This window comes from Octodon degus, unplaced genomic scaffold, assembly GCF_000260255.1.
Source record: "Octodon degus isolate 3935 unplaced genomic scaffold, OctDeg1.0 scaffold00280, whole genome shotgun sequence".
Lineage (NCBI taxonomy): Eukaryota > Metazoa > Chordata > Mammalia > Rodentia > Octodontidae > Octodon > Octodon degus.
The window spans coordinates 475200-489103 of NW_004524856.1; the positions used below are offsets into that span (position 1 = coordinate 475200).

Here is a 13904-nt window from a genome sequence, read left to right on the forward strand (position 1 = left end):
TAAGAAGCTTACCTGAGGCACACAGCTAAATCCAGGCACCAAATTCCAGCTCTCCCCAACTCCAAAGCTAGTGCTTGGTCTACCTCATCATGCTTCCTCCAGAGTCCAGAAAAGTTGCTCATTGTATGAACTGACTCTATGAACTGTTTGAACAGCTAGCTAAAGCCTTAGAGAATTAATTTAATTCAGCATTTATTTAAGGAAAACTTGTGATGACTTGAGTTAGACTCTATAGGGAATGCAAAGAGAACATGACAACTTTCTACCTTTATAGAGTTCATAGTCCAGTGCAAAAATAAAAATATAACATAAAGCAGAGACAGAAAAATGTCCTGGCAAAGCCAGAGAGGGAAGAGGGCACCACCTTTGCTTTATTTTATTTTATTTTATTTTGTATCTTAGGGAAGGGTCTACAGGGTGTTCAGGATCTCACTACTAGATCAGACTCAGAGTGATCTGCCTGTTTATAGCCACCCAAGAGCTGAGATTACAGGCACCCCCCCACACACACACACACCCCTGATCTCAATTGCAGTCTCAGCGCACCCCAGGGGTGCTTTAATCCACTGAGCTATTTGGCCAGCCCTCCACCTTTGCTTTAGATATAGCCTAATGTTTCCTTCAACTCCAAGCAGTCTTCCAAACCAGCACCAGCCAGCTGCCCTGTGGAGCCAACCGGCTCCCAACACAAGGACTTTCATAAAGCATTTGTGCCCCCTATCCCTGCCAATAAGCAGGACCTGGGGATAATACTTGGCTGGCAAAAGTGGGGCGAAGTTCAGAAATCCAAACTTGACTATTACCTGCAGGGAGCCTACTTCAGCAAAGAATGGGTTGCTTTGGCCACCATATGGCTTTGTTAGAGCCAGGTACAAATAGAGGCAGGACAAGAGGCTTGATCAGAGTAGAGCTGAGTTCTGTCACATGACCATCATTTCTGGCCGTATGGTGAGCAGACAAGTGCTGTAAGTCAGAGGACTATGGTGGGGGAATGTGGGTAACTGCACAGTAGGTGCTCACCAGAGAGGACATGTTGTTCCAAAGCCTCAGGCCCAAACACACCTCACAATGACTTGTTGACCAAGGATCATCAGTGTCATCTCCACAAGCGGAGACAGAACATTCCTTCCTCCAGTAGCTCAGCTAGGTACCCTGCCCCTGATTTTTTAATAGCACATTGATGCCAGAGGTTTGGGGCTCCTGGAGGGGCTGCCTTGTTTCAGCTGCCTTCCCTCTGTTGCCCTCTAAGCCTATCTTCCATAGCCATGAGATGAGGGGATCACTTGACACTTTCTGGAGAAGAGGCCGCCTCAGGAGAGGGTATTGCACCTGTTTGAAGCCTCCTTTTCCACAGCCAGGTCCACAAGGGCCTCAGGCTGAGACTGAGCAGCCCTTCTTGGCTAAAAATATAAGCCTCTCTGATTTCCTCAGCCATGGTGGGGGTTAACTTCTGGATGTGTCCCCCACATAACCCCTCGTGTCTGCACCATCTGTAAGCTTGCCAAAAAGGACCTCTCTGAAGGTGTCTCCCATTTCCAGAACTTAGGGTGTCAGGCATCAGACAGTTATAACTCCAGCAGAAAGGGCTAAGCCTCTACCATTCTAGATACACATGCATGCATCCTTATGCGTGTGCGCGTGCACACACACGTAAATGCACACACATACAAATGGCATTAGAAATATTGGCACATTGGAGCTGGGGAGATGGCTCAGTGGAATAAGTGCTTCTCTGGCAAGCTCTAAGGGCCTGAGTTCAATCCCTGGTCCGCAAAAAAAAAAAAAAAAAGAAAGAAAGAAAGAAATATTGGCACAGTCCTGATCATTTTCATTAAAATTAAATTGTAGTAATTTCTGTCATAGATGTGCAAACGCCATCTCCCCATCAAATTACGCTCATGAATTGCACAAAGGCACTGTTAAAATTCCCGAGAGATTGTTCCACAACATCTCCCACGGTACCAGATGTACATCCAGACTTTAAACAAGGACAATTTGGTAACAATCACAATAGCTCTGGTTTTTTTGAAGCTCTTTGAATGACATCAAAATCATAACAGATACCAGAATCTTTGTTTTCATGTCCACTGTGCTATTTTTTCACAAAATTTGAATTTGCCTGGTTTACTTAGCACCTAACAGTATCACTGTTGAGAGCATATAATGTTAAGGACCATATGCTCTCTCTCCAGAGAGTGTGCACAAATACTATTTCTGTTAAAACCTAAACAGAAATCGTAGTTTGCATATTTTCCCATTCAGAAATTTATCGCAATTGAATGACTGCCTTTGTCACAGTGTCTTCCCCACAGTGGGCCCTAACAGAGAAGCTGAGTCAGATATTGTGACTTACCAAAAGTCACAAGGTATCCTCTACGGGGCTGGACATAGAGTCCACACATCTTTATTTTGCTTCTTTGAATTTAAAAGCAAATAAATATGCAGAGAAAAAACTGAAGTAGAGAAACGAGAGTCGTTTGCCATTGCTAGGACCTGGAATTCAAGGCAACCAGAGCTAATAGACAACTAATTGTTGTAGTCTATGAGGTTCCTGGAGATGAATGAAACAGGGGCTGCCTACTTTCAGGGAGCACACAGTCAGGGAAGGGGAGCTGATTGCTATTGAAAAATCTCCATCCATGACCCAAGGGAAGTTTTACCCAATTTCTGAGTCCCCACAGCAGCCAGCACAGTGACCTGCTTGTGATACACAGCCAAATGCTGTCTATTTGAATGAGGGCCATTAGAGATACCAACAGAATGCTGGGGGGGGGGGGGGAGGTGGCAGAGAATAAGGGACAGCTTTGTGAAGGAGGTGATATTTGAGCTGTGCCTGGAAGGCTTGCCACAGGCAGCAGGCACTGGGGGTGGGCTTTCACAGGCCCTAGGAAAGAGCGATGGCAGAGATCCCAAGGGAAGGAAGGCAAAGCACGAGATGGCTGGCAAGGGCACTGAGCAGTCAAGTGTGGCTTGAGAACAGGCGGCAGTGCCACCAGGGCCAGCTTCCTGTGGTAGCGCCCTGCTCTGCCCGGGGAGACCCTCCTAGCCTTGTCGGTAGTGCTAAATTCCTTTTGATGGTCCTGTTTGTATTTGGTTCGGTTTGGAGGTCTTATGTGGTTTAGCTGTTTTTTGGTCTTTCCCTTTTCCCTACAGTTTTTCACAGCATATGGTCCTGATTATGTGCTGGAAATCACGCCAAGCTGCCGGCCAGACCGCAATGAGCCCCGCAGAATCCAACAAATCCTCAACTACATCAAAGGTGAGCACAATCCTGCCCTAGCCCACCCATTAGTCCATCCAGTCTGTGGTGGCCTATCGGCAGGCACTTCCTCAAGTACCATTTGTCTTTTGGTGGCTCCTTCTTTCACTGACTCTGAAGGGGAACCTCCTCTGGGCCTGACAGCCTGTAGTTAGAACTCTACACAGGCCCTTCTGGCTGGGATTGTCATTTGGCCAGCTAATGTCACCTTCAGAAGGACAAAAGGTTCAACTGTAGGTACCACCAAGGAAAAAGAAGTTCTAAAGTATGCCCTTTTTCTTTCAAAAGCCCAATAGCAATAGCATGACCCTCTTTAAGACAAGAGAAGCTTAAGTTGATTTAGACTTCCGAGGGTCAGAGTAGGAAGGGAATTTGCTGACCTTCTCTTTCGGTGTGGATGTTCCTCTATCCAGCAGTGCCTTCAGAAACTAGAAGCGCGATGAGTATCAGGGATTCTGATGCCTGGGAATAGGTTCCCCAGTGTCATCCAGAGTACTGGGGATGGATCTGCTGCCTTTTCCTCCTCCCCACTCTTCCCCTGCCCTCCCCTCCCCTTTGGCTACCTAGGAATTGTTCTGCCGGCCCTCCCCTCCCCTTTGGCTACCTAGGAATTGTTCTGCCCATAGGGCAGAGAGGAAATGGCAGTCTTCCAGCCATTGTTGTCCTGATTGTTCTGCCCTCTAGCTGTTGGGGTCACTGTTCTCAGCTCTCCAGTAGAGCTCCCCTCCAGGTCCTAAGTACCTTTTTACCACTCATTTCTCATATATACCATTCCTTTTAAGAATTAGGGTCAGCTATTTGCCTATTAAGAAAGAGAGACAGTTGAAATCCTAATTATTTTTATTAAAATGAAATCCTAATTATTTACAAAGTTAGGGAAACAAAGATATCAGAGGAATGAAATTCCTATAGTTATTCATAAAATAACCAAGATAGCTCCAGTTCTCCCACCTCTGACTCCCACGTTGGAATCCAGTCCAACATGAGGAGATCTGTGTGATGCTGGGGTCGGTCTTATAGGGTCCTGAAAGTCTTTCCTGTGGGTGATATAAGACCTGTATCAGCAAGATAGTTCAGTGGCTTAAGTGCCTGCCTGGCAAGTGCAAGGTCTCAAGTTTGATCCCCAGTACAAAAAAGAAGAAGAAGAAGAAGACCTATATCCACTAGCAGAGCCCAGCCTGTGACAACAATAAAGTCCATACATAAGGGCTCCATTTCCTGGGTTCTTTTGGCTATAGAAAATTATAGACATGATTATGATTATATTCACAACATTGCTTATTGGCCTTTTAAGATCCTTTTCACCCTGTCTTCTCCTGACTCCACTGTTTCAAGCTGCCACCCTCTGAGTAGTCAGTGCCTACTGAATCCACAGGTCCTCTTCTTAACCACATTGCCCTCCTCCCTTGTTCAGCCTTTAAGGCCTTCGGAACAGTCCCAGCCTTGGCCCTGACCCAGTCTTACCCATCATGCCCTACCCAAATGAGCACTCGCAAGCCCTCCCTGGTTTCCTCCTGCCTTTGAGGCCCAGAACATATTTCCTATCTCCCTCAGGACTGATTCGGGCCAGCTTCTCTTACCTCTCTTCACTCAACTTTGCCCTTTACTCGCATCCAGCCTCTCAGTCCTGCTAACCAACAGACAAAGGAATCCAAACACATAGTAGCAAGCCTCTTCAGCTCTTCGCTCACACCTTTGTGTGTGCAGAAATGGGTGTGCCCCCGGGCACATAGCTCCAAATGGAGAACTAGTAAAGGAAAGAAATAGAAGAAGAATAAATAAAAGACCAAAACACTAGGATAAAGGGTGCTGAAGAAAAAAAAAAAAGATCCTATAGGACCTGGAAGCTACATAGAAGTCAAGTGTTTTTTTTAAAGGTCCTAAATGGCTAAAGCAATATTCTGATTATAACACAGTGAATCTAAACTGAGTGAAAACAAGGATCAGAACTGGGTCCTCAAAATCAAGTGGACACATACAGAATTGGAAGATGCCACTTATCAGCATGATACCTAAAAAAGAGGTAGGAGTTTTAGTTGACTGTGCTCATTCTGAGTTATCAGAGTGAAGTGGTCTATAGAAATGTTGATGTAGTATCAACTTCATTTTACAAACTCTAGACCATCAGGAGCCTTTCTAGAAGGTTAGTTGGGCTGGGGTGAAGATTACAGCTGAGGATCCAACAGGTCTGGCTGGAGAAGCTGGGGTTTCCTGGAGGAAGAAAAGATTCACAGAGGTGTGAATTTTACTTTCTATTTCTTCTTAAGAGATTCTCAGTGAGCAGAAGACCTAGATGGGGTCTATCCACCCCAAGGAACAGAGTTGGACCCATGGGTAGATAGAAAAAGATAGGTTTCACTCAATAGAAGGGAGAATTCTGCAATGATGAGAGCTATCCAAAGCGGAACAGGCTTCTCAGAAAAGAATAAGGGTTTTGTCACTAGAGATATACAAGTAAAGACTAGATAATCACTTGGCTCTTCCAGTATAGAGGAGCTCCCGCCTTGGAGGCCAGGGACTGAACTAAATTATTGTTAAGATTCTTTCCAACCGTAAGATTCTAGACCTCCTTATATTACAGGGAGAACACAGGAAAAGGATAAAAAGAATACAATGAGAGTACTGGGGTTGTTAGATGAGTCACTGTTGTTTGGGGTGGGGGGGAGGTAATTGCTTTGTGTGGGAAAGAATTGGTATGGAAGAGAGAAATGAAGAGGCTAGGAGTGAGTGAGCAGGAGCCAGGGAGGCTGACAACAAGTAGAGCGGCTATAGAATACGAAGGATGTTCAGATTTGCCATTTAGCCATCCCTTTCATACTGGCAAAGCCTTGTGTGCTAGCTGTGCAATCTAGCAGATCATACTGAGGCCAGAACCAAGAGACTCAACTTTACCTAGGAGAAATGAAGCTATGAGGAAGTTCACATGTTGCTAAAAATGTCCAGGCTAACCTGATATACTGATACTGCGCCCCTCAGGCTGGTGATGGCTGCTGCCCTCAGATAGTGTGTTGCCATGACAATGGTCAATGTGGAAAGTCTGCTGAATTTTCTGCATTCTGAAAGATTTTCTTGAACCTGTCTCCAAGACTGTTATTTGTTCTTGTGGTCAAAGCCTCAGCAAAGCTGGCCATTTCTTCCTGTGCCTCCCTGCACCCCAGTTCCACCCTATTAAAAACAAAGAGCAGGGGCAGGGACACAGTTGATTTGGGGAGGAGGGCTGGCAAGGAGGGAGTAGGTGGATTCAACTCCATGCTACAAGGGATTTTAGCCAATATGTCTAGTAGAATTTATTCAGTCTTTGAACTGGAATTTTTTCCTTCTCACCATATCCCTTAGAAGCACAAACAATATTTTAGCCTATGAAAAATCAAACCCAAGAGTGTCTTAGAGATATGTTCCACATGCCATAGGATGGCTGAAGATGCAAGCAAATTTAGACTTCACCTTATTCCATCTTTTCTGCCCATTGGTCTTTCCAAAAGAAAGACAAAAGACAGGCCAGTGAGATAGCTCAGCAGACTTAAGCGCCTGCTTTGGCAAGCTCAGGGCCCAGGGTTCGATCCCCAGCCCACATGCTGCACCAGCCCTGCCCCAGAGTGCGCTGAGCTGGTGAATGAATCTCCAGGCATGGTGGTGCATGCCTGAAATCCCAGTACTAGGGAGGCAGAAAGCAGGAAGATCACTATGAGTCGGGTCTGCACAGTAAGACCCTATACCAAATACATAAATGAAATACATAAATGGAAAAAAAAAGACCAAGGACAAAAATAAAACCACAGTAAATTTGAGCTGTTCACTTCATGCAAAGCTATACTCTCCTCCTACAAATTGCTCTTCTTGCACCAGTGAGCTATCTGGAGGGTGAGTGTCACTGATCACAGGGCAGTGCAGGTTAGGGAGCATGCAGCTGAACCCAGCTCCTGACTCCTACAGCAGAGTCCCGGTCACACCATCTTCACATGCTCTGACTCATTTACCTTACTACCGTACTCTGGAGGAATTAGCTCACAGTGAACTTTTCAGAGTCGGAATGGTGCTGATGTCATCAGACCCCATAGGGGACCAGATCCACACACCGGCTAGCTCTGCATGGGGCAACAGGGATAAAGGTAGGAGATTTTCTAGTCAGTGGTACTGATGACATTGGAATCAAGTAGAGGTTCATGTTGCAACCCAGGTCTAGCCCTCTGGGAAGGGGGGCAGTGTGTTGTGCATCTGTGAGTGTATGCCACAGAACTGGAGTTTGCTTTGAGCTGCAGAACTATACCCCAAAGCTTACCTAGGATACAAAAAGAAACAAATGGGGTCAGGAAAGAAGGAAGAAGGTAGTGGAGTGACGAGGGAAGGGGACCACAACACACAAGAGAGGAGTGAGGTCTTGGGCACATGCACCCTTTCTGACCCTTCAGTGAAAGAGGCTTATTTAGTATGGCAGCTCCACTGTATAGGACTGGGGAAATGGGCCAGCAAACTAATGCAGGTATGGGGAGAGACAATGCGAGTGAAATAAGAGTCCTAACTGGGCCGGCCAGATAGCTCAGCAGATTAAAGTGCCTACTTAGGCACGCACAGGGACCAGGTTCTATCCCCAGGGTGCTGTGCTGGCCCCGCCCCTGGGGCACACTGAGATGGCAATTGAGACTGAGCGTGGTGGTGCAAGCACCTGTAATCCCAGCGCTTGGGAGGCTGAAAACAGGAGAATCACTGCAAGTCTGATCTGTGTAGTGAGATCCTGTAGACTTTGTACTAAATGTATTTTTTTAAAAAGTCATAACTGGGGGCTGGTGAGATGGCTCAGTGGTCTAAAGCACCTACTTAGAACAAGCTTGGCAAAGCACAGGGACTGCGGTTCAGTCTCCCAGCACCACATGCCAGCCAGCCCCGCTCCCTGGTGGGCTGAGCTGGCCACACACACACAAAATAAATAAATAAATAAATAAATAAATAAATAAATTTTTTAAAAAATAAAATAAAAAGTCATAACTGCTATTTATCTTTTTTTTTTTGGTCTTATTGAGTTAGGGTCTTGCTTTATAGGTCAGGCTGGCCTTGAACTCCTCCTGCCTAAGCCTCCGAGTGCTGGGATTATAGGTGTGCACCACCAGCTGCTCTTTATCTTATAGATGAGGAAACTAAGGTTCATCAAGGAAGAGTTACTTGGCCAAGGTCTCCATTCATTCAGCGAATAATTACTCAGCATCTCCAGTATGCCACACCCTGTGCTAATAAGCAGGGCAGCAGACATTTGAACCCAGTTGTGAATGGATGGAAGCCTTAAGAGCCAGGTTGTTTGTCTCCTCTGGTGCCCCAATTCATTCTCCTTGGTAGCATTGCTATGTCAAATATAATCAAAGTCCCTCAGTCCTTTATGCTAGTCACCCCCAGTATGCCCATCCCACCCCCAACTGCACACCCAGCTCCTCCCTTGAGGCTGATCGAAGCCCCTGAAAGCACATGGCCCTCTGGAAATAGGAGGCAAGCAGCCCTGTGCAACCCTGGAGGCCCCTGGCCTGTACCTTTTAGCCCTGCCAACCCTCTATTCCTGCCATGCCTGCATCACTCCATCGTGCTGTGATCTGAAGCTTCAGGCTCCATTCCAAACTCAGTAGAGAAGGAAAGGAGAAGGTAGATGAGCCCAGCTCACCCCCTTCCTATTGTCTGAAGTGGCAGCAGCTACCAACACTAGTTTGTTACTTAGAGTCCCACAGCCCCAAGCTGAGAGCCTTTGCACATTCTCAGGAGGACCATTGTGCCAAGTGTAGGCAGTACCTCCTCAGGTGGCCTCAATCCCGGGACTGATATCCTTCCAGGGGCCAGCAGGTCTAGGCATGTTTGAGTCCTGCTGGAGCCTAAGCCTAAAGCAGTGCTCCTGCCTAGTGGGACTCTCTGCCATGGAAATAGTTTCCTCCCACACCTTCTCTTGCTTTCTGAGAACCTAGGAGGATAAGCTGACATGCAAGGTTGGTCCCAAGGACAGACTGACCTTTTTCATTAGGGCTTCTTAGAAGGACTTTGGAGCAGGATTGTGGAGGAGAGCCTGAGCCAGTTTACATGACTCAGGAGGGAACCTCCGTAATGCCCAGGCCTGAGCCTCCCTCCCTGTCCCTTCCTCTGTATATTCTCTATCTGCCTGTGACCCTTTCTAGGCACCTACTGCCAGCCTGGCCTTTCCTACTGAGCAGGTTTCTCTCCTTGCTTCATGGAAGATCATAAGAAATGGAAAGGTTTGTTGGCCTTGGATTAACAGAAAAGTTAAAATAATCATACTAAGAAATTTTTGAGTTCCAAAATAAAAACAGGGGCTCCCAAAGTTATGATAAATTTGTGGCTTTTATCAAACTGAAAATCAAGGTCAGTTTCTTTATAAAGACTTGAAATTTCTTCCTAAATCCTAAGTAGGAATTACAGTGGTATCTTGGCTCATAGACACTTTTGTTTGCAGTTTGATTCACAAACAGAAGTATTTAGTAAAATTTGTTTTTATTTGTAAACTCTGCATCAGATGATGACTACAACTGCAACTTTCCTGCATGAACACAAATGTGGCCATCTTTTCCAGAATTGTGGAATGAAATGCACAAGCCAGGGTACCACTGTACTGTTATTGAAAGTGTACAGATCCACACCCTATGATAGGTCTTTCACATATACCATTTCATTTAGCCACCGTAATTCCCTTATGAGGTAGAAGACTGTCACCCAAAGATATTGAGTAATATGCCCTTAGTCACAAAACTAGTAAGTGGTGAACTCAGGATTTGAACCCAGGCCCAGAACCCCCTTCTCCACTTAGTAGCATTGCCCAGTGAAGCCATCTGCTTTTTTTTCCAATCACCTCTAGTACACCCTTTTCACCCTGCATGGGCTCCCAAAGTGAGCCCTAAGCCAGTTTTATTTTAACAGATTGTATCTCCATTTTGAAACCAACACAATCAATCAATGTATTTTTTTTTATTTGTGTGTGTGTGTGTGTGTGTGTGTGTGTGTGTGTGCAGCTCAGCCCACCAGGGGGCGGGGCTGGCTGGCATGTGGTGCTGGGGGATTGAACCGCAGTCCCTGTGCTTTGCCAAGCTTGTTCTAAGTAGGTGCTTTAGACCACTGAGCCATCTCACCAGCCCCAATCAATGTGTTTTTAAGCTCCCATATGCTCAGTGTCATGGGAGATACAAGAGAAGATGAAGACATGGTCCCGACTTCTGATACAATTGACAGGTTGAGATGAGAAGACAGGGCCGGCCAAATGGCTCAGCAGATTAAAGCACCTGAAAGTAGACTCAGGGGCCGGGAGTTTGATCCTGGGCCTGCTGTGCCAGCCCTACCCCCCAGGGTGCGCTGAGATGGCAATTGAGACTGGGCCTTATGATGCACCCCTGTAACCCCAACTCTTGGGAGGCTGTAAACAGGTAGGTCACTATGAGTCTGATCTAGTAGTGAGACCCTGAACACCCTGTAGACCCTTCCCTAAAATACAATAATAATAATAATAATAATAATAAAATTTTAAAAAAATAGATGAGAAGGCAAAACTAACCCCCTTGGACAGATCAGGATATAGTGAGGACCAACACTATGTAGATGCAACTGGGGTCTAAGACTTTAGGGAGATTGCTTTTAGAAGTATGGGAGGATGTGAATAGATTACACTAAGGTTGTAATCATAAGAAAAGGTAGCTCAGAAGGATGGTGATGAGCAGATTGAGAGTTTCCTAAATTTCAGGCTGAAGAGTGCATATCAGATACAGTAAAGCGGGAGCCATGCTAGATTCTGGAATTAGAACATGACATGATACTACTTTGAGAGTGATGTAGTCCACAGACGAATCTTCAAGGGCCATATCTAGAAGGTGGAGGTGGTTGGGGAGGGTGCTTGAGAGCGGTGATAAGGAGACTAGCACCAGAGGCTGGCCAGATAGCTCAGCAGATGAAAGCACCTGCTTAGGCAGACATAGGAACTGGGGTTCAATCCCTGGATAGTCGTGCCATCCCCACCCCTGGGGCACCCTGAGACCACAATTGAGACTGGGCATGGTGGCACATGCCTGTAATCCCAACACTTGGGAGGCTGAAAACAGGAGGATCACTATAAGTCTGACCTGTGTAGTAAGACCCTGTACTAAATATATAAAAATAAAATAAATATTTAAAAAAGAAACTGTCACCAGGATGTAGACATAGGGCATTTATAAAAAATCAAAAAAGGGGGAGGGAAGTAAAGAGGATTCTGAGGCTTGGATGGGAAGCTGTTGGGAAGGGGCATAGTTTTATAGAAACATACTATTCTGTTTTGTTTTGAAATTTTGAACCTGAGGTTTGGTACTGATCTTCTATAGTACATCTACATGGAAAAGTCTGTTGCAGCCAACTAAAAAGTAAATTTTAAAAAATAACGACATAAGAATATGCTCATGATAACAATGTTTAGTGCAAACAGAACACAAATGGCTTAATATCACACAATATTGATTTTGTAATTATAATATACATGTGAGGATATGGGCATGCACAGAAAACACTACAAGGAAATGTTTACAGCAGCTCTCTTCAGCAATAATTTACTAAAGTAGTTTAACAGTAGTTATCTAGGATTAGAATTACATGTAATTTTTACCCACTGCTCTTTTTCTACATTTTTCAAAATTTCTACTATGAACATGTATTCTTTTTGTAGTCAGGAATAAAACACAGTATGTTTGGGATTTTTAAAAAAAAAGGAAAAAATCTTTTGTCAGACCTTATGGCTCCATTCTTGGTTTATAAAATCTAGTCACTACACATTTAGACAATTGAAACAATAACATACTAGACGTTGAGTATTTCAAATGTCTCAAGGGCTGTTTCTTTTCTAGGAATCTCAGAATTCTAGGGTGCTTCCATTCATCTTGAAAATCAAATCACCCCTTGACTCATGAAGTAAAGCCTTTTCTGTCTTGCAGAGATCAGAAAATCTAGTTGCCTCCCCAGAACAACTTCCCTTTCTAAAATTTCCAGTAACTCTGACACAACTATTTCAATCTCTCTGGGTTTCTCTTCCACTTCATTGATCTGTGTGTCTATTGCTTCACGGCTATAGCTGTATAATCTTAAAATCAGGTAAAATGATTCATCTTACTTTTTCCTTTCAAAATTACTTTAGATAGAATATTTCCTTTGGCCTTCCATCTAAACCTTAGAATAATCTTCTTTATATCAAAAATTTTTTGATATGACTTAGAAAAAAGTTATGTTAGCTACACTCCTCCTATAATTTTAGCACTCTTGGGAGGCTGAGGCAGAAGGACCTTAAGGAAACTTAGTGACTTAACAAGACCCTGTCCCAAAAAAATTCTTTTAAAAAAGGGGTCTAGGGATGTATCTCAGTGTGACAACCCTGGGTTGAATCCCCATTACCATGGATGGAAGGGGAGGGAAGGGAGAGGAAGAACTGTGTTAAACCTATATATCAAATTTAGGAAGAGAGACATCTTTACTATATTGAGTCTTATAATCCATGAACATAGTATGTCTCTCCATTTTTAGATTTTCTATGATTTTTTAAAAATTTATTTATTTTATTAGATTTTTCTTTGATTTCCTCCATCAGAATTTTGTAATTTTCAAAAAAAAAGAATTTTGTAATTTTCAGCATATAAAGCCTGAACAGACTTATATAATTGTGAATTTAATCATCTTTATTTTTTTTTAATTTTATTTTTTTTAATGTATGTATGTATGTATGTGTGTGTGTGTGTGTGTGTGTGTGGCCAGCTCAGCCCACCAGGGGGCGGGGCTGGCTGGCATGTGGTGCTGGGGGATTGAACCATGGTCCCTGTGCTTTACTAAGCTTGTTCTAAGTAGGTGCTTTAGACCACTGAGCCATCTCACCAGCCCAATCATCTTTAGTTTGTATTTCCATGTGTTCATTGTTAGTTTACAGAAATACAATGGATTTTTGTTCATTGATCCTATAACCTGTGATCTTGCCAAATTCACTTATTAGTTCTAGGTATTTTGGGTTTTTTCATAGATTCCTTGGGACTTCCTACATAGAGCTTTATTCATATGCAAATAGAGAAATTTCATTTCTTTTCTGATTGATATGCTTTCCCCCCTTACTGGGGCTAGAACTCAGGGCCTCCCCCACTGAGGTACATCACCAGTCCTTTTTTTAGGTCTTGCTAAGTAGTTAAAATGCCTGGATTGGGCTTGAACAAGATTCTTCTGCCTCAGCCTCCCAGAGTGCTGGGAATACAGGCATGCACCTCCATGCCTAACTCTGATCTATATGCTTTTCATTTCATTTTATTGTTTTAATCCACTGGCTAGGACTTCTAATACTAGCAGACATCCTTGACTCATTCTAGAATGAATGAGTCAGTGTTAGGGGAAAAACATTCCATTGTTCATCATTAAATATGTTAGCTGTAGGTTATTGTAGATTTTCCCCATTAAGTTGAGATAGTATCTCCTCTTTGGGGTTGAATTTTGCTCACTGTTATTTCATCATCGGTTGATACTAATACAGATATATATGTGATTTCTTTAGCACCTTAATTCTGATAGATTAAAAAAAGGCTTGGGCTGGTGAGATGGCTCAGTGGTCTAAAGCACCTACTTAGAACAAGCTTAGCAAAGCACAGGGACCGCGGTTCAATCCCCCAGCACCACA

General features: G+C 44.2%; 1 protein-coding gene across 1 annotated transcript in view; it reads left to right on the plus strand.

Annotated features, from left to right (window-relative positions):
• The window catches only part of Hdac8 (histone deacetylase 8), a 274832-nt gene that overhangs the window by 237069 nt on the left and 23859 nt on the right, over positions 1-13904 (plus strand). The window contains exon 10 of the mRNA XM_023707099.1: positions 3154-3259. Within this exon, the coding sequence (XP_023562867.1) occupies positions 3154-3259 (106 nt within the window). The remainder of the gene's footprint in view (positions 1-3153; positions 3260-13904) is intronic.